At 53.0% G+C, this 21,267-nt stretch overlaps 1 protein-coding gene across 1 annotated transcript; it reads left to right on the forward strand.

Moving 5' to 3' along the window:
• The first annotated feature begins 13,650 nt into the window (after positions 1 to 13,650).
• Positions 13,651 to 16,360, forward strand: LOC142916584 (lysophosphatidic acid receptor 1-A-like). Its single transcript, XM_076061720.1, has 2 exons — positions 13,651 to 14,386; positions 15,341 to 16,360. Exons 1-2 carry the CDS (start codon positions 13,651 to 13,653, stop codon positions 15,670 to 15,672), a joined length of 1,068 nt encoding a protein of 355 aa, XP_075917835.1. The 3' UTR covers positions 15,673 to 16,360.
• The last annotated feature ends 4,907 nt before the right edge of the window (positions 16,361 to 21,267 follow it).

Below are 21,267 nucleotides of genomic sequence, written 5' to 3' on the forward strand. Positions count from 1 at the left end.
TCACGCCGTGAAATAGGTGGCGTTGGGTCATTACGACGTCTTCCTTCTATTTAAACAGTAACGTGAAAGTAATATATATATACTGTACACAAGCAAGTGGAACAAATCTTGGCAACAAATCTCAGCAATGATTATACTTGCATTGTCTTTAGTCACAGAAACAGTAATCTGAGATGCACATTGAGTAATGGAAGGTGATTTAATCCTTTGAGTAAGTAATTTATTTCTTCAACAGATATAATTTTTCATACAGTTAGCTTGCAAAGAAAAAACACATTTTCATTTTGAACTCATCTATATTCCCGCATTGTGTTTTATTAGCATTATTGGTTTGTGCCTTTGAAATTAAATGATGTCGCATTTGATTTACAATCAGGTATAACCTTCATTAAAACTGCGCAGGGCTTAGAGTGAATAAATAAGGTTGGTTACTGTGTCCATATTCTTTGAAGTCTATGGGAGACTTTAACATTGAAGTCTATGGGAGACTTTAACATTGAAGTCTATGGGAGACTTTAGCATTGAAGTCTATGGGAGACTTTAACATTGAAGTCTATGGGAGACTTTAGCATTGAAGTCTATGGGAGACTTTAACATTGAAGTCTATGGGAGACTTTAACATTGAAGTCTATGGGAGACTTTAACATTGAAGTCTATGGGAGACTTTAACATTGAAGTCTATGGGAGACTTTAGCATCGAAGTCTATGGGAGATTTTAACATTGAAGTCTATGGGAGACTTTAACATTGAAGTCTATGGGAGACTTTAACATTGAAGTCTATGGGAGACTTTATCATTGAAGTCTATGGGAGACTTTAACATTGAAGTCTATGGGAGACTTTAACATTGAAGTCTATGGGAGACTTTAACATTGAAGTCTATGGGAGACTTTAGCATTGAAGTCTATGGGAGACTTTAACATTTAAGTCTATGGGAGACTTTAACATTGAAGTCTATGGGAGACTTTAACATTGAAGTCTATGGGAGACTTTAACATTGAAGTCTATGGGAGACTTTAACATTGAAGTCTATGGGAGACTTTAACATTGAAGTCTATGGGAGACTTTAGCATTGAAGTCTATGGGAGACTTTAACATTGAAGTCTATGGGAGACTTTAACATTGAAGTCTATGGGAGCCTTTAACATTGAAGTCTATGGGAGACTTTAACATTGAAGCCTATGGGAGACTTTAACATTGAAGTCTATGGGAGACTTTAACATTGAAGTCTATGGGAGACTTTAACATTGAAGTCAATGGGAGACTTTAACATTGAAGTCAATGGGAGACTTTAACATTGAAGTCTATGGGAGAATTTAGCATTGAAGTCTATGGGAGACTTTAACATTGAAGTCTATGGGAGCCATACTCTTTGGTTATTTCGGTAAAGTCACGTAGTAGGTGTAAAATCAAATAAATCACGACGTTTCGGGCGCAACACAAGCGTCCATCATCAGGTGGGGAAGCATGGCCTGCTGCTGAGGCAGACTGTTTTATATGTGCATATTCATGCACTTCATATCAGAGCAATATTAACAAGTATGAGACCATCAGCTCAGAAATATCCACTGCTGAATGAAAGCATTCCCACGCTAATACAATTCCACATGGTCTTTCGATGGTGCTAATACCATCCATCTCATGCCTGCGCGTTATCGTTTCACATTACTCCACGTCCATGGTGATAATCCTTGAGGGAGTCATTTCTGCTTTGGCTACCATTCCATCAGCAGCCTTGACCATCCCTGAAAGCGGTGTGAGTGTCTTTCTCAAGCCCACTACGGTGGTCCATCCTAGAACACGACTTTAGGCACGTAACTTGTAATGTACAAATGTGGTTCTTTTTTCACAGCCTCTTTTATCTGTATCTGCAGTTACATCATTGTCATTTTTTTATTTACCCGAGCCTTAGCCCACGCTAGCTCCCTGGTTCCCTCTATCCTGGTCCTCTCCCGGGAGGCTGTCTGACCTGGCCCAGCTTCGGTGCAGGTCCCGACCACCAGCCACACGAGTCCGGCCCTCAGAAGGACATCGGCCCTCTTGGCTCTGGGGTCACACCCTGGCTTGCCTTGCCCGGCCCTCAGAAGGGCAGCGGGCCAAAGGAGTTCCAGGGTCTGGCTAGTCGATCTTCGTTCTTTACTGGCTCTTCATCTTGCTTGAGTCGAACTAAACCTCAGTTCCCCGGGTCCCACCTTTTATACTGTCGCTCACTGAGGGGTGGGGCTGGGAGTGATCACAGCGTCCCCACAGTCCCCCAGGCTGGTGGCCGTAGTGGACGTGTTTGTGGCCACCGTCACACAACCGCGTGTCACCCTCCCGTAACACCTCTACACGTGTTTGTGGCCACCGTTACACAACCGCGTGTCACCCTCCCGTAACGCCTCTACACGTACAACACTCTTCATGTGCAAGGCAAGGTGGTCTGAGCCGGAGAAAGACCTGCAAAGATCACAAGCTCGCATTACAACTGTGGACTGTGGGGATGAGAGTGTGTGGTGCCACAACAGCGAAGCCGCTCCGTCGAAACCGGGGCCGTCGCTGTGCTGCTGCGACCGAGAAGCCACCCGGCTCCCATCACAGCACTTCCCCCGCCACCCCCCCCCCCAGGCCAACTGGCACTGCGGCACCGTGGCTTAACTTAGAATTTAATGACCACGGAGAACTCGCTGAGAACCGCATTGAGGAGATGCCCAGGACACACACGGACCAGCAGACAGGTGGGGACCAGGGCAGTGTGGGTTAGCGTCTCTACCCATGGTGCACCGCGGGCTAGCGTCTCTACCCATGATGCACCACGGATTAACGACCCTACCAATGATGCACTGCGGATTAACGGCCTGACCCGTGATGCACCGCAGATTAACGGCCTGACCCGTGATGCACCGCGGACGGGTGGTGCGAGGGCTTTGAAAGGAGCATAAAAAGGGACGCTTTGGGCAAGCACGGGGCCATTTATTTTATTTGACTGGAGATCAACAGGAGGGAGGGATCGAGGAGCCGTCACCTGACTGTTACTCACACGTCCGTGAGACAGAGAACAGCCAGATTCTGTTTACAGCATCATCAATCCGCGACCTCCATCGCTGCGAGGTCGGACCGTAAGTACGAGGGAGAGAGGTAAGACAAAGGAACGAAATTCGGAGAGAAAATAGAGGGCAGACAGGTCCATTAAGTATCAGGCAGTAGCGAGATAGGTTAGACGTGTCCTGCTGGTCCGTACTGACACACACAGTCTAGTTTGATACTCGCGTCGTGGTCACTGTGAGTGCGAGGAGGGAGATGGAGTGTTTGGTGTTCGCATACCGGTACGAGTGTGTACAGAGTGTTTTGTGTTCGCGCGCATACGCGGCTGTTTGCAGCGAATAAGGGAGTAGAACGTGCTTAGTGCCGGTACCTGTACGATCGTTTACAGTATCGTTCAGCGCGCGCGTACCTACACGAATATCTTCGGTGGTGCCCAGCGCTCGCGTACCTGCGCAATAGCCTACAGTAGCGCTTTACGCTCGCGCGCCTGTGTAACGGGGTGGCGGGGTGGCGGGCGCGCACTCGAGCGATTGTCTAATAGCTAATTAAGCTCCTGGCGTGCGCGAATACGCAGCTGTGTAAACAGCCCGTTAAATCGGAGCAAAGTAATCGAGGCGTGTTTGTTTTTGCTTAAGTGCGTGGAGCGTGGGTGGGAGGGAATCCCACGGGGGCGCGCCGCGCTTGTTTATTCCCGTGCAGGACAGGGTTCTACTTTGCGAGCGCGCTCACCGCGACACGCCGCCGTTCAACAGGGTAGCGCATCGCGAGCGTAAAGCGTACGAGCCGCTAATTAAGCTACGCAAACGCGGTCGACATCCCAGGCAGAGGTACAGGGGGGCGAGGCATTAGGGGTCGGTAGTCTGGACCTGACAGAGCAGCTGGGGGGTAGCGGTATGAGTGGAACGGGGGAGTCGGTGGGCAACGGCCCCGACAATTCAGTGATGGCGGGGGACGGTAGCCCCCACATTTTCCCTCCCCCAGGACCTCACAGAAATGCTCAGAAAATCTACAAACCTGTTCCTGGGGGTCGGAGATTGGATCACCGTTTTTTCCCCTAATGATGGTAATAGGTGTGGCCCTGCAGGTTACTTTTTTGATGGAGTTAAATAGAGATTTGTGATCGCGGGCCACTGAGGCAGACTTCATCTCCTCAGCAACCCGCGACCACCACCCATCCTTGCAGCGCCTCACGGCTCTCCGAACCTCCGAGGGACGTGGAATTCTGTTGCCAATAACAGTGGGCTTGTCGCTGTTTCTCAACCATCCTGAACACCTCCTCTGTCAGCCAGGGTCTCTTGGGAGGTCTGGAACGCGTACCCAAAGCAGCCATTGCAGCTGCATGAGTCACAGTCCTAAACGTCGCCCATTTACCCTCGACATCAGGAAGACTCGGGGACAATGCCAATCCCAGCCACACGCGATGATGAAATTCTCGCTTGCAACTTTCATCAGATAACTGAGACCAGACCACTTTAGGTTGGAATGGGGTCCTGGGTGTACACCCACCACCGGAGTGGAAGAATGGTAGGCGCATCTGACAGATGACTAATCGATGGTCAGAGGGCAGATCAGCTCCACGGTCGGTCCTGGTGTCAAGGACATGGGCTCGCATCCGCTGGTCCGTCACTATGTAGTCCAGCAGATGTTCTTGCTTGGCCCCGGCATGCATCCATGACGTTGTGTGGATGCACCGATGCCGGAACAGCGTGTTGGTAATTACAAGCCCATGGGCTGCACAAAAATCTAGCAGCCTCCTACCATTATTATTGAGCTTATCTGGCCCATGCCCTCCAATCACTCCAGCCCAGGTGCCAGCATCATGGCCAACTCGGGCATTGAAGTCACCCAACATAATGACTCTATCCCGAGGTGCCGCTTTAGCCAGCACCTGTGACAGGAGGTCATAGAAGGCATCTGACTCATCGGCTTTGCCTGCATCCCTCCACGGATGTTCGTCTTCGGTGGGGGCATAATTAACCACGACCACCACTCCTCACCTAAGGTTGATGGGAAGGTGAGCCCAAAGTAGCCTTGGGCTTACGGCTTCCCACACCTCACCGCCACGCTCCCACGCCCCCTATCTCCTCGCGGTGCCGGACGGGCAACTCTGTCGTGGACAGTGCTGTGGGGGGGGAGGGCCAATTCCGATTGGCTCCTCCCCTCATGGCGTCTGTGTCCAGCACAGTGGCTAAATGGGGGCTCTGGACGGGTGCGAGGGGCTGGTAACCCCTCCACCTTCAATTAATTACCACTAAACCACGAGTTAAACTGAAATATGTTACTAATAAGCTTGTGCCGGAGGCCCTGGGGGGACAGGCGTCTATGACATCTCCTGGCCAAACCCCAATTGGCAGAGCCAGGAGATTGAATCTCTATTCTCGGGGCTCCTCCAGAAACGTGGAATGTTCGAATGTTCGAATGTTCGAACACTCACTGCGGAGAAGAGCTGCCACTCCTCTGTCGGGAGCTGAACCGGTACCGCCTGGATCTCTGTTGCATTCAGGAGGTCCGGTGGACCGGTTCTGGCTCCTGCCACCATGAGGGGTGGACAGTTCTCTACTCAGGGCAGCAGACTGCCAAACAACAGGGTGTGGCTCTTCTAAGGCCCCCCACACACACACACAGACAAAGACAAAGATCCCCCATATAGCCTGTAACAGACTGTAGGGGCAAGTGCTGTTAGCGAGCACCTATGAAGGCCGGAACGGTACACGAGGGGGTGGGTGGCCAGCACCACGCACGACCGTCTTTGTCTCCCTAGTGGCGATGTTTACACACCACACCAGGTACTCATTTGAGGCTGAGTCGACCTAGCGGAGGCCCGGGACCGGTTCAGATAATTGTCACTGGTGTTGGCCGTGAGCGGGAATCGAACCCGGGTCGCCAGGTTCATAGCGCAGCGCGCTAACCGCTACACTATCGCTCCCCACACACAGACACACACGCACACACACACACAGGGCACACACAGACACCCACACGCACAGACACCCACACACGCGTGTGCTCTTCTTCAAAGACTCTGTGAAGAATAATAGGAGCATTAAAAGCGGAGCCAAATGTTCAAACCGGCAAACGTTACAGAGTGGTGGTGTGTGTGTGCGTGTGAAACAAAGGCTGTCCACGTACCCCCCCCCCCTCGTGTGCCGTTCCGACCTTCATAGGTGCTTCTCGCTAACAGCACTTGCCCCCACAGTCTGTTACAGGCTACACGGGGGATCTTTGTCTCCTTCATAGACATTGCTGCTGCTACTCGCTAACAGCATTTGCCCCTACAGTCTGTTACATGTTACACGGGGGACCTCTGTCTATTTACATGTGGGGGAGTGATGGCGCAGTGGTTAGCGCACTTAGCCACGATCCCAGGCAACCGGAGTTCGATTCCGCCAACATCAGTGACGAATTATCTGCACCGATCCTGGGTCCTCCCTTAGATAGACTCAGCCTCAAATGAGTACCTTGTGCGGTGTGTCGTAAACATCACCACTGGGGAGACAAAGGCGGCCGGGCGTGGTGTTGGCCACCCAACCGGCTCGTGTGCCGTACCGACCTTCATAGGTGCTCTCTAACAGCACTTGCCCCGGCAGTCTGTTGCAGGCTACACGGGGGATCTTGGTATTGTTTCTTGAAAGCACAAAGAATGTGTGTATGTCTGTGAGCAGAGTGGAGGATCGAGGTTTAGCAACTGGGGGGTTGGTAGGAAGAGGTAGTGATGGGTGGGACACGTAAAAAGAACTCGATTGGACGTGCAAGATGACATCATGTCACCCGGGGATTAACAGGCTATGAGAAGATAAGAGGGGAGGGAGAGAGCAAATTGAATTCAGAGTTCACCTGGAGCCGCCCTGAATCCCAGCCGCCCTCAGCGTCCGCCTGACGCCCGTTGGGTGCAGCTGCGAACCATTGCCCAGGCAGAGTCTTCGCTGCCCAGCGTCCTCCCCAACTTCCACCGTGCGAGGTGAGTGATCGTTCAGTTGGTCAATTTCATTTGGCGTGACCCCGGGGTCCCGAAAAAATCAGGTCAATATTTATTATTTTTCAGTCCGCCCTCCGGTCAGCCATCGATCCTCAGCTTCTATGCCAAGGCGAGCCTGCGCCCGCAGTGAATTTAACGTGTTTATGTAATTTTTCAACTTTTTACGAAACTTAGTTCCCCGAGTAGCTCTCAACGAGGCCAATTGATTGACCACTAGTTTTGCTGTCGGTAAGGCAAGACTCGTGTCGCTACGCGGTTTTTCCCACCCCGGGGCAGTGATGAGACCCCCGGGGTCCTGCCAATTGCTTCAATTCAGCCCTGTTAGCCGTTAGCCCTAGCCTGAGAATAGTCGCACATCGCGAAGGGTGGGAAATAAGAGGCTAGGCGAGATCCGTGGAGTGTTCGCTGGGGGGGAGGGGGGGCATAAACAGGGGTTCACTATTCACGCCGGGAATAAAACCTTGGTACAAGATTGATGGTCGACGCGTTGTGTGTGTGTGAAGAGTGGTGGAACAGCGATTGGCACACTGCCGTGTGTGGGTGATATAAATTAGTGGGTTTGGTTTGGCCATGTTTGTTGTAGTACGGAGTTAGACTGATGGGATTTTTGCACACAGCGTTGGTGTACGGTGCTTTTTCAGGATTTTTTCCTGGATTTTCTGTTTCCACAAAGTCACAAAGTCACTTTAAGATGTTTTCTTGTTCGCGTTTTTGTTTGTTGCGGTTGCACCCGATTCAAGAGCCGAATGGCTCACAGGGCTATACACCAAATAAATGAAACTGAAACTGGGTGGTTATCCCGAGAGCGCAAACTAATGAGTATCCGTACAGCTGCGGAGTTTCTGCAGCTGCCAGCGAGTTAATAAATAACCACTCGAGGGCGGTCGCCGTGTTGACACAAGGGCTTAGCAGCTGGGGGGGGGGGGGGGCATCCCGCCCTCTCACGGGGAGCGGGGCGTCAGCCCCCACGAGAGCATAAACGTTGTGACGTTTACTAAGCGTTCCTGCTACATGTTTTTTTTCAGCTGTGGATTAACTTTCGAAAATCTGTGAAATCTGGATGCAAAAGTAACTGGCAATTCTTGAGAATATTTTTTTGTTTGTTAATCGAGAAATCTGGAGATAGTACGGCAAAGAGAAATCTGCAGAAAATCGGAGAGCTTTGTAAAAAAAAATATTGGTAAATCTAGAGACTATATCTGAAATGTCTTGGATACAGTCTGCGAAACTCCTGAGAAATCTGGAGAGTCAAACAAAATCCCGAGATATCCGAAGAAAAAAATCGCTTCGAAAAATGCAGAGACATCTGTAGAAGGATCACACTCATCCAAGACGTCCTTCCCACTTCCCGTGACTGCAGCCTCAAGGTGCACATGGCCTGGCACAAGCGTCGTGGTGACGTCACCGCCACTTAGTGGCGAATGGCGGTTGTTGTGTGTCTATGTGTGTGTGTCTACGTGTGTGTCTACGTGTGTGCGTGTACACGTGTGTGTGTACACGCGTGTGTGTGTACACGCGTGTATGTTTACACGTGTGTGTACACCTGTGTGTGTACACGTGTGTGTACACGCGTGTGTGTACACGTGTGTGTGTGTACATGCGTGCGTGTGTGTACACGTGTGTGTGTGTACACACGTGTGTGTGTACACCTGTGTGTGTGTATACGTGTGTGTACACGCGTGTGTGTACACGTGTGTGTATACGTAGGAGTTAGTTTCGGGTACTTTGTTGTTAAACAGTTGCTGAGCATAGGCACAAAAGTCAAACGAGCGGTCAGCAACTAACGGCAAATGTCAAAATGTAGTTAGAATGTAGTTAGGGTTCGATGTGTCTTGAATTGAGCCGAGGTCGTTGTCATCAAGAACTTGTGGGGATGAGGAGAAGAGGGGACGGGAGGGAATTCCAGAGCTGATGGCGGCAAGTGGGAATTTTCGTGTTGCTTCGGGAGCGTTTGGGGGAGGGGTGAGAGGTGTGCTTCGTCTATGCAGAGGATGATGCTCTGGGCAATAAAAAATGATTAATCGGGCGAGTGCGATTGCGCGGCGTTTGTGGAGCCTTTTGGTAAGAGCACGGTTATCAGTTTGCTGAAGTTTGTAGTCGCTTACTGACCCCTGTGACCCCCCTACTGGACGTGTGTGGAAAAGAGCTTCATAGCTCCTCGGATTCCTCCTCCTGCAGTCTACATACAGATCGTGAGACTCTGCATCGCGAGGACTCGGGTGGTCAGCCTCTCTGAGTGCGCGGTGTTTCGGGGCTGCGTGGTGTACAAAGCAGCACGGTGTTGTAGCTTTGTACAGCCTCTTAAGTAGCAGTGCGCGTTGTTTAGCGACAGCGTGGTGAAGCAGTTTTGTAACAGCGAAGACTATGGGGGGGTCAGCCTGGTGGGGGTGGGTAGGTGGTGGGGGTGGGTAGGTGGTGGGGGTGGGTAGGTGGGTGGGTGGTGGGGGTGGGTAGGTGGGTGGGTAGGTGGTGGGGGTGGGTAGGTGGGTGGGTGGTGGGGTGGGTAGGTGGTGGGTGTGTGGTGGGGGTGGGTAGGTGGGTAGGTGGGTGGGTGGTGGGGGTGAGTAGGTGGTGGGGTGGGTAGGTGGTGGGGGTGGGTAGATGGGTGGGTAGGTGGGTGGGTGGTGGGGGTGGTAGGTGGGTAGGTAGGTGGGTAGGTGGGTGGGTAGGTGGGTCGGTGGTGGGGGTGGGTCGGTGGTGGGTCGGTGGTGGGGGTGGGTAGGTGGTGTGGGTGGGTTAGGTGGGTGGTTAGGTGGTGGGGGGTGGGTAGGTGGGTCGGTAGTGGGGTGGGTAGGTGGGTGGGTGGTGGGGGTGGGTAGGTGGGTCGGTTGTGGGGGTGGGTGGGTAGGTGGTGGGGGTGCGTTGGTGGTGGGGGTGGGTAGGTGGGTGGGTGCTGTGTAGTGGGTGGGTGGTGGGGGTGGGTGGGTAGGTGGTGAGGGTGCGTCGGTGGTGTGGGTGGGTAGGTGGGTGGGTGCTGTGTAGTGGGTCGGTGGTGAGGGTGGGTGGGTAGGTGGTGGGGGTGGGTAGGTGGGTGGGTGGTGGGGGTGGGTAGATGGGTAGGTGGTGGGTAGGTGGGTTGGTTGTGGTTAGGTGGTCGTGGTGGTGGGTGGGGGTGGGTGGGTTGGTCAGCGTGTGTGAGTGCGTGGCGTCTATGAAGTACGCGGTAGGCGGAGTGGCCCCCCCACCCACCCCCACCACCCACCCACCTACCCAACCCCACCACCGACCCACCTACCCACCCCCACTACCGACCCACGTGTGTGTGTGCGTGCTTGTATACCATCAATAGGTAAACTCCCCCCCCCCCCCCCGCGCCAAACGGCAAGTCCACCGGCACGTACACCACCTCTTTCCTAAAATCCGCCAATCAAATGCTAATTTTTATGCTAATTTCTTCGTCAGAACACCTTGTTTGCTCGCACACAGTTTAAAGGTCCGCTGTCTGAGCGTGGTTGTGTTTCGCTAAATTCTCCTGTTTGATGAGTACTAGGTGCCTCGGTGAATGTATATGCTCTGACTTTAACATAGCTATTTCTGTGACCAGTTACAAGCTAATCACTCAGTTATTTCAATGCTAAATTCTATGCTAATTCCTTTGTCAAGGGGTACCTCTGCCGATGTGTATACTTTAACTTAGCTATTTCAATGAGCCATTTCAATGGTAATTATATGCTAATTCCTTTGTCAAGGCACTTTGTGTTTTTCTTCTCACACAGCTTAAAGGTCGTGATCTAAGCGTGGCTTCTCTCACTCCAGCGCTGTCCTCCAGACAGTCTCGTCCCTTCACCTGATGAAGGCCGCTTGTGTTGTGGCCGAAACGTCGTGATTTTTTGTTATTTTATTTTCACCTATGTGACTTTACCCAATAGAACCAAAGAGTATGCACTCACACACTCACACAAAGACCCACGGACTCACACAGAGACGCACAGAGACTCACACAGAGACCCGGAGACTCACACAGAGACCCACACACTCACACAGAGACCCATGGACTCACACAGAGACCCACAGACTCACTCACACAGAGACCCACAGACTCACACATAGACCCACAGACTCACACAGAGACGCACAGAGACCCACAGACTCACACAGAGACCCGGAGACTCACACAGAGACCCACATACTCACACAGAGACCCATGGACTCACACAAAGACCCACAGACTCACTCACACAGAGACCCATAGACTCACACATAGACCCACAGACTCACACAGAGACGCACAGAGACCCACAGACTCACACAGAGACCCGGAGACTCACACAGAGACCCACATACTCACACAGAGACCCATGGACTCACACAAAGACCCACAGACTCACTCACACAGAGACCCATAGACTCACACATAGACCCACAGACTCACACAGAGACGCACAGAGACCCACAGACTCACACAGAGACCCGGAGACTCACACGAACCCACAGACTCACACAGAGACCCACAGACTCACACAGAGACCCGGAGACTCACACAGAGACCCACAGACTCACACAGACTCACACAGACACCCACTGACTCACACATGGATCCACAGACTCACACAGAGACTCTCACAGAGACCCACAGACTCACAAATAGACCCACACACTCACACAGAGACCCACCGACTCACACAGAGACCCACAGACTTCCACAGAGACCCACAGCCTCAAACATGAATCTACAGACTCACACAGAGACCCACAGACGCACACAGAGAACCACACACTCACATAGAGACTCACACGAACCCACAGACTCACACAGAGACCCACAGACTCACACAGAGACCCACACACTCACACAGAGACTCACACGAACCCACAGACTCACACAGAGACCCACAGACTCACAAGAACCCGCAGACTCACACAGAGACCCACAGACTCACACAGAGACCCACAGCCTCACACAGAGACCCACAGACTCACACAAAGACCCACAGACTCACACAGAGACCCACACTCACACAGACTCACACAGACACCCACAGACTCAAACATGGATTCACAGACTCACACAGACACCCACAGACTCAAACATGGATTCACAGACTCACACAGATACTCACACAGAGACCCACAGACTCACACATAGACCCACATACTCACACAGACACCCACAGACTCATACATGGATCTACAGACTCACACAGAGACCCACAGACTCACAGAGACCCGCAGACTCACACAGAGACCCACAGACTCACAATAACCCAAAGACTCACACAGAGACCCACAGACTCACACAGAGACCCACAGCCTCACACAGAGACCCACAGACTCACACAGAAACCCACAGACTCACACAGAGACCCACAGACTCACACAGACACCCAAAGACTCACACAGAGACCCGGAGACTCACACAAAAACACCACGCACTCACACAGAGACCTACAGACTCGTACAGAGACCCACACACAGAGAGACCCACACATTCACACAGATACCCACAGACTCACACAGATACCCACAGACTCACACATGGATCCACAGACTCAAACAGAGACCCGCACACTCACATAGAGACTTACACGAACCCACAGACTCACACAGAGACCCAAAGACTCACACAGAGACCCACAGGCTCACACAGAGACCCACAGACTCACACAGAGACTTGCACACTCACACAGAGACTCACACGAACCCACAAACTCACACAGAGACCCACAGACTCACATAGAGATCCACAGACTCACACAGAGTACCCACAGACTCACACAGAGACCCACAGACTCACACAGAGACTCACACAGAGACCCGGAGACTCACACAAAAACACCACACACTCACACAGAGACCAACACACTCGTACAGAGACCCACACACACAGAGTCCCACACATTCACACAGAGACCCACAGACTCACACAGAGACCCACAGACGCACACATGGATCCACAGACTCACACAAAGACTCACACAGAGACCCGCACACTCACACAGAGACTTACACGAACCCACAGACTCACACAGAGACCCACAGACTCACACAGAGACCCACAGACTCACACAGAGACTCACACAGAGACCCGGAGACTCACACAAAAACATCACACACTCACACAGAGACCTACAGACTCGTGCAGAGACCCACACACAAAGAGACCCACACATTCACACAGAGACCCACAGACTCACACAGAGACCCACCGACTCACACAAGGATCCACAGGTTCACACAAAGACTCACAGAGCCCCACAGACTCACACATAGACCCACACACTCACACAGAGACCCACAGACTCACACGGCCTTGGTACACGTGTATATATATATAGGCTGTAGTGTATACTGTAGTGTACACAGTATGTATATATACTATTATTCTGTAGTGTATACTGTAGTGTAAACACTGTATACTGTATAGGCTGTAGTGGGTCACAATAACACCGTGGACCTTAAAAACGGACAAAACATCTAAGAGGCGATGTTTCAGGCAACAGTCGTCTATCACAGCACAATATAGCCGCCTCATAAATTACCTTGTAACTTGACTACACGGCAAAAAACAATACTCAATTCGCCTTTTTTTAATATAAATCGGTCCATTTAAAAACATTTGGTTCGGGACAAGAGTGTAACGTTTCTCTTAACTTTAATGAATCTTCGCTTTGCAGGTGGGTGTCGGCATGGGAAACAAAATGCGAGAACGAGATGGACGGCAGCTGCCACCACAATGAGACGATCACCTTCTTCTACAACAACATCAAAAGGCCACTGTACGACGAGTGGTCTGTCACCAGCGTGCTGGTCATGGTGCTCGGCATCACCATGTGCCTCTTCATCATGCTGGCCAACGTCCTCGTCATGCTCGCCGTATACATCAACAAGAAACGCCACCACCCCATCTACTTCCTCATGGCCAACCTGGCCGTGGCGGATTTCTTTGCGGGAGCGGCGTACGTCTACCTGATGTTCAACACGGGACCCAACACTCACAAGCTGTCGCTGCCGACCTGGATGCTACGCCAGGGGCTGATCAACACGAGCCTCACGGCCTCCGTTGCCAGCCTCTTGGCCATAGCCATAGAGCGGCACATCACGGTGTTCCGGATGCAGATGCATTCGCGGATGAGCGAGCGGCGCGTCGCGGTCGTCATTGCGATCATCTGGCTCGTGTCCATCATCACCGGTGCCATTCCCAGCATGGGCTGGAACTGCATCTGCAACATCAGCACGTGCTCCACCATGGCGCCCCTGTACAGCACCAGCTACGTCATCTTCTGGGCCGGCTCCAATCTCTCCACATTCCTGATCATGGTGGGACTCTACAGTCACATCTTCGTGCACGTGTGGAGGAACACGATACCCGTGCCGCAGAATACCTCCAGGTCCACCCAGAGGAAAAAGGCCACCATGAGCTTGCTCATAACGGTCACCATCATGTTGGGTAAGTGTTGTGGGTCTGGGCAGCAGGTGCTCATATTCGACAACACGATTCACATTCGTCTTCGAGCGTGTGTGCGTGTGTACAGCCCCTTGTGTCGATCCGGTGCATGTGTAGGGAGTCATTTTTTAGTGTGGGTTGTGTAAAGGTGGGGTAAATAGACGTGGGAGCATAGAAAGTGTAGCACAACAATGGAGATTGTTGCACTGGCCACCATGTAGCCTCCGGGGCAGGCTACATCAATCTGACGTGCGTGACAGTCGCCTAACCAAGCACCGTCTTGGCTCAACACTCTGCTCAGCTTCTGATCGGATTTGGTGAATGTTCTCTGGGTGATTTTGGTTGTGGGCAACATTCATGGCTCATATCGCATGCCGAACAGCTTTAGGGGAAACAGTGGCCCAGTGGTTAGCGTACTGGCGCTATGAACCCAGCGACTGCTGTTCGATTTCGAACCACGGCTAACGGTGGCGAGTCGTTATCGGCACCAGGTGCGGCACCTCCCCAGTCGTTTCACCAAACTGCACCGGCTAGGTTGAAGTACGCAGAGGATTGACGAAGGCCTGTGAATTATCATTCGTACGACGACTATTCTAGCACAGCGGTTGAAACAACGGGGCAAAGTTTTTTTTTTATCTCCCCCCCCCACCGCCTCTGTCCACCCGGCAGTACGTAGGGGTCTAGCCACAGTTTGTCGATCGGCAGGTCTGAGTGTAGCGAGGTAAAGTGTGGTTCCTCGTCTGGCCAACGGTGGAAAAGCAGGTGGGAAAAGAAGCCTCTAAAGGGCCTCTCCACAGTTCTCCTCTAGTGGAGGGGCCCTCCTTGCAGCAGTCATGGAGCAAGCCATTGCAGGGTTGTGCCTTGACCTTCCACGGGTTTCAGGGAACAACGCTGATCTTGTTCCACACGTTGCTATCAAAATGCCTGACTCGTGTGTCTCGTGCCGTCGCCTCTCAGGAGCCTTCATCGTGTGCTGGACGCCAGGCCTGGTGATTCTGCTGCTGGATTCATTCTGCTCGGACTGCAATGTCCTGGCCTTTGATAAGTACTTCTTGCTCATAGCGGAGCTCAACTCCGCCATGAACCCCATCATCTACTCGATTCGGGACAAAGAGATTGTCGCCACTTTGCAGCGAATGCTGTACTGCCAAAAGGCAGAAGCCATCATCACCAATGGCTCCGATAACGTCTCCAATAAATCAACGTCCACGGCGAATCACAACCTGGTCACGCCTATCAGTCACGTGACCACCACAAGTGCGATGAAGATGAATCAGTTTAAATTTTGATTTAAAGCTTTCGTGACTGCAGTAATTCATATTCTTAGTTTTTTCGGTAAAGTCACGTTGAAGAGAAACAACAAAATAACAAAATATATATAAAACAATAAAAAATTCTCACGACGTTTCGACCATAACTCAAACGGTCATCATCAGGTGTGTCGGTTTGCATAAATTATTTTTTATAAATAAATAAATGTACAGCACACCGGTGCGTTTGAGGGTAAATAGAACATGGCCAATTCTTTATTAGTACAGCACACCGATGTGTTTGAGAGTAAATAGACGTGGCCAATTCTTTACTAGTACAGCACACCGATTTGTTTGAGGGTAAATAGACGTTGCCAATTCTTTCCTAGTGTAGAGGAGTAGTGGAGGACGTCATGTCACTCAGGGGGGTGAAAAGGGATGATGTCAGAAGTTACGGGGGATATATAAGGGGGAACCCGTGATGTAGAGGGGGTTGTCGCGAAGGGCCAGGAACGGAGAGAGTTGGGGAGTTGGGATCCAGGTTAGGGGGAATCAGCGCCAGGCGAGTGTGCTACTTCACCCGGCCGACCGAGTTGGGTGATCCCTCGGTTGGTGCTGGGGGGGGGGGAGATCACGTATAGCCTGGGTGGAGCTAGGGGCCTCCCGGTACCCTTTCCCCTGGGGAGAAATTAGGGTTGTCACCTGTTGGGCGTAAGCCTTTAATAAGTTACCGACAGTAGCCCTTAATAAAACTTGGTATCAGCCACTACTAAAGAACCGTGTCCGTGTCGTCAATTGCACCTCAACAACTGGTGCCAGAAGTGGTTTCGTTCGGCGCCGCAATGCCTAGATCCGGCGCGAAACGAAAGACTACGCCTAGGGTGCACCAGGGCGACAAGGACGTCGGCGAGCTGGCGATGATCCCGGAGACCGGGGGCCCGGTGATGTTCCCCGTGGAGATGGTCCAGTCGGGGCCAGAAGAGGCGGCGGTCGGGGGAGCTGCCGCGCCGCCGTCGGACGAGTGGTGCGCCATCGCGGCCAGGCTGGAGACGCTGCAGCTCACGATGGCGCAGCTCGCCGTCGTTTTGGCAGAGGTGGGGGACCGCGTACACTCGGCGGGCGGTGATTTTTGCCAAAACCGCGGGATCGCCGACATCGCGAATCCTGCCAAAACCATAATTCCCGCCAACGCGCTGCCGGGTGTGCCGCGGCAATCGGGCGCCATTTTTTATGCGCCGCCGGATCCAGCCGCCATTGTCGCTGCGATGCAGGAACCGGCCGCCATTGTTGGCGCGACGCCGGAACCGGCTTCGCATCATACTATCGTCGGTTTCGTTCGCGATTTTGCGACTATTGCGAAGCCACTGCACGCCCTCTCGGCCAAAGGTACAAAATTTCGCTGGGGGATGGAGGAGGAAAACGCCTTTGTGGCGCTTCGCACGGCCCTGGCGGATGCGCCGCCCTTGGGGTATCCCGATTTCTCTAAACCCTTCTTGACACCGACGCCAGTGACACGGGCATTGGAGCCGTCTTGGCCCAGGTGATCGATGGGGTGGAACAGGTGGTGGCCTATTGTCTCCCACTGAGCAGCGGTACTGCGTCACCAGGAGGGAGCTGCTGGCTTTTGTTTTTTTTGTCCAGCTGTACCGGCCGTATTTGTATGGTCGCCGGTTCACCGTCCGGACTGACCATGCAGCCCTGCAGTATTCCCTGTGAATTGACCAGCCCTCGGGTCAGATGTCCCACTGGCTCGAGGCGCTCCAGGAGTACCCCTTCGATGTCATCCATAGGAAGGGGACTCGGCATGGGAATGCGGACGGCCTTTCCAGGCTGCCCCCGGACAGTGGGTGCGCTTGTGCCCTGGGTTCCAGCCGCTGTAAGGCCCCAGTGAACACTGCGGCCCAGTTGGTCGCATCGGCCTAAGCGGCACCCCCTCCGGGTGTGGCATTGCATTGCCTGTTGATTTTGGCCTGGGACTCCCCCGGGAGGTATGCTCCAAGTTGCAGATGGAGGATTCCTCTCTGCTGAGGCTGCGACGCCGGGTTGGGTCAAAGGCCTGTAGCTCGGCTCCGTCGGCGGCCCCGGTGATCGTCGTACATGACGGCCTCCTCATGCGTTGGGATGCCCAGTTGGAACGCTATTGTGGTGGTGCCCATTGGCTTACGAGGAAAATTGACCCGGGTCATTCATGAGAAACTTATGCACTTCGGCTACCATAAGACCTTGTTGACCCTTAAACGGGATTACTATTGGCTGGGTGTGGAGGATGATGTGGCTCTGATTTTGAAAGATTGCCACGACTCTGCGCGGAGGAAGGCCCCTGTTGTTCAGGATCGGGCGCCGCTGCAGTCCATCCGGGTTTCTCATGTCAATGAGCTCGTGGCACTCGACATTCTGGGGCCATTCCCTGCATCCCAACGGGGCCATAGGTACCTCTTGGTGGGCGTGGAGTATCTCACAGGTTGGCCTATGGCGTGGCCTCTGGTGGACCAATCGGCCTCGTCCATCACTGAGGCGTTGTTCAGGGGTACGTCCTTGACAAAGGGGCGCCAGAACAGCTCTTGGTGGATCAGGGGCGGAATTTTTCTTCCCGTTTGCTCAAGGAGGTCTGTGACCTCCTTGGGACGAAGAAGGTCCACACCTTGCCCTACCACCCCCAGTCCGACGGGATGGTAGAGCGATTAAACCGCACGCTCACATCCATGCTGTGTCATCATGTGAGCACGTCCCAATTGGACTGGGACCTGTTCATCCCGGGGGTGCTGGCCACGTACAGGTTAGCTCCTCATGCCTCAACGGGGTTCTCACCATTTTACCTCATGTATGGAAGAGAACCCGAACCCCTGATGCACATCCAACTGGACCTCGGGCCTGCCAAAAAGGGTTCGCCTGTTCCAATCCAGATGAGGATTGCGCTCGATCGGCTGCGCGAGGCGCGGTTGGCGGCGTTAGATAATTCGGCCAGCCGATAGGCGGCCTCCGAGCGTCTGCCCAAACACCAGGCTGTCGACCGCCCGTGGGAAAAGGGCCAGTTGGCGTGGCTGCACTGCCCCCAAGTGCCGGTGGGTACGTCTCCTAAATTACATCGCCCATGGCAGGGCCCTGTCGAGGTCGTGGAGGTCCGCTGTCCGCAATGTGTCCGCATCCGGTGGGGCCGTCGTCACTGGACTGTGCACCCGTCGCCGCTCAAGCGGGTGGTGCCACCGGGGCTCCCTGATTCATCCCCATTTTTGGAGCGGTCGGCGATTGCTGTGTCCGACGAGCCGGGCCGCGGGGGTTGTGGAAATGCGAGCGATGCCCTGCCCTTGTGTATGCCCGCAGAGCCACCGACAGTGACGCCGCCAACAGCGGGCCGTCCGGGGGGTGACCCGGCGGCGACCCGGCCTCCAGGCCACCGCCCGGTCCGGACACCGACGCCACAGGGAGCAGTGGGCCGCCGTTAGAGGCGCCAGCTGAGCCCCTGCCAGTGGTGCCGCCGGCGACGCCTCAGCTCGGCTACGTGCCGGCTGGCTCGGCTTTGGCCGGCGCACCGTCACCTCAGGCGGCCGACAACACACGGGGGAGCGGGCCGGCGGCGGGCACGCACTCAAGGAGCGTGCGCATACACTGACAGCCTGCGAAGTCGTCTACTTCGATCCCCTGCCATGTCGCCACTTACGTTGCCGGGTGGTGACTGTCCAGACTTTTCTGATCCCGTGCTGCCCTAGTGTTGTGTTCTACTAGCAGCCGGGGTTGTCTCTATACGCATGCGTCCTTGGGGTTCGCATAATTGTTGCAGATGGGTCGGCTGGGTTTTTTTCACGGGGGGGGGGGGGGTAATGTAGAGGAGTAGTGGAGGACGTCATGTCACGCAGGGGGGTGAAAAGGGATGACGTCAGAAGTTATGGGGGGTATATAAGGGGGAACCCGTGACGTAGAGGGGGTCGTCGTGAAGGGCCAGGAACGGAGAGAGTTGGGGGGTCGGGATCCAGGGTAGGGGGAATCAGCGCCAGGCGAGTGTGATACTTCACTCGGCCGACCGAGTTGGGTGATCCCTCAGTCGGTGCTGGGGGGGGGAGATCACGTATAGCCTGTGGGGAGCTGGGGACCTCCCAGTACCCTTTCCCCTGGGGAGATATTAGGGTTGTCACCTGTTGGGCGTAAGCCTTTAATAAGTTACCGGCAGTAGCCCTTAATAAACCTTGGCATCAGCCCCTACTAAAGAACCGTGTCCGTGTCGTCAGTTGCACCTCAAAACTAGTACAGCACACCGGTGTGTTTGAGGGTAAATAGAACGTGGCCAATTCTTTACTAGTACAGCACACCGGTGCGTTTGAGGGTAAATAGAACGTGGCCAATTCTTTACTAGTACAGCACACCAGTGTGTTTGAGGGTAATTAGAACGTGGCTAATTCTTTAATAGTACAGCACACCGGTGAGTTTGAGGGTAAATCCACAACATTTACTATTTGAGGACGCTGTTTCACCAGTAATTACAGCCGGCATCATCAGGCGACAGCCAGATTTGGCTCCCCAACACACAACCGGTGTCATGCTGCACTCGTAACGAAATGGCACGTCTTGTTCACGTGACAAACCTTCCTCATTGGCTGTCGGGTAGTGGCGGGTTTCACGACATTTAAGTGATCTAACCCCCCCCAAAAAACCCCCTCATGGATAAAATTGGTCGCAAAAGCTTCCTACTACTACCACGTGTTCAAGTGTTTATACATTTCGCATATTTTGATGGTAAAGTTTTTTTGACGTCTGTTGCAGTCGTACAAAACCGAACATTAAAACGTTAATAACGGATATCAATACCGAGTCTGTGGTTTCTGATAGTCTCCCTTGACGGAACGTTCATATATCGCGACAATCGTCGTACCTAAAAGCGAGAACTGGTATCGTACCATGCACAATGACACCATGACAACACTCATCACAACCCAGCTGGTATAGCAGGTTATTGTTGCAGCTTGTTATGCTAAGTGCCTCTTGTAAAGCTGCCCTCTTGCCTTCCTTGAAGCAATGTCGGTTGAAAAGAAATCACTGGAAGCCTTAGAGCAAGGGTGAGGAACCTTTTTTCTGCCAAGGGCCATTTGGATATTTATATAACATTTTTCGCGTGCCATACAAAATCATCCACTTAAAAATTTGCCCGTCATATTTGGTCATACATTTTATTAACTTGCCCATAATGCGATGGCTGGGACTGCTTCTCTTTGGTGAGGCGTGTGATGATGTTAGCTGGTATTGATGTTGCTGCTACTCGCAACTGCTTTTCCAGGTTTGCTCCTAGATGTATTTAATTTTGAGTCCAGCCTGCGGTTGCCTTGGCAGGGCCAGACCCAAATGATTTTGCGGGCCTCATGCGGCCCACGGGCCGAACGTTCCCCACCCCTGCCTTAGAGACTCAAACATAAACCCGGGTCCCACACACACACACATAACGGAGATCAATCTTGCAATTGAAATGCTCTCGAAAATCACGCGACTTCGTCATAGTCACCACCTGCGACTGCTTTGTCCACATCCGAGCGATTAGTTGGCCCAGTAAGGAAACTCAACCTCGTGCTGTGTTCGGGAATGTGACGATACATTGCCGAGCAGATCGAGGCCTTAAGATGAAAGTTCATCCCGAACTGTAAGCAACCA

The sequence above is a fragment of the Petromyzon marinus genome, unplaced genomic scaffold, assembly GCF_048934315.1.
Source record: "Petromyzon marinus isolate PM22_M1 ecotype Great Lakes invasive population unplaced genomic scaffold, UKy_Petmar_22M1.pri1.0 PM_G_Scaffold_4, whole genome shotgun sequence".
Taxonomy (NCBI): Eukaryota; Metazoa; Chordata; class Hyperoartia; order Petromyzontiformes; family Petromyzontidae; genus Petromyzon; species Petromyzon marinus.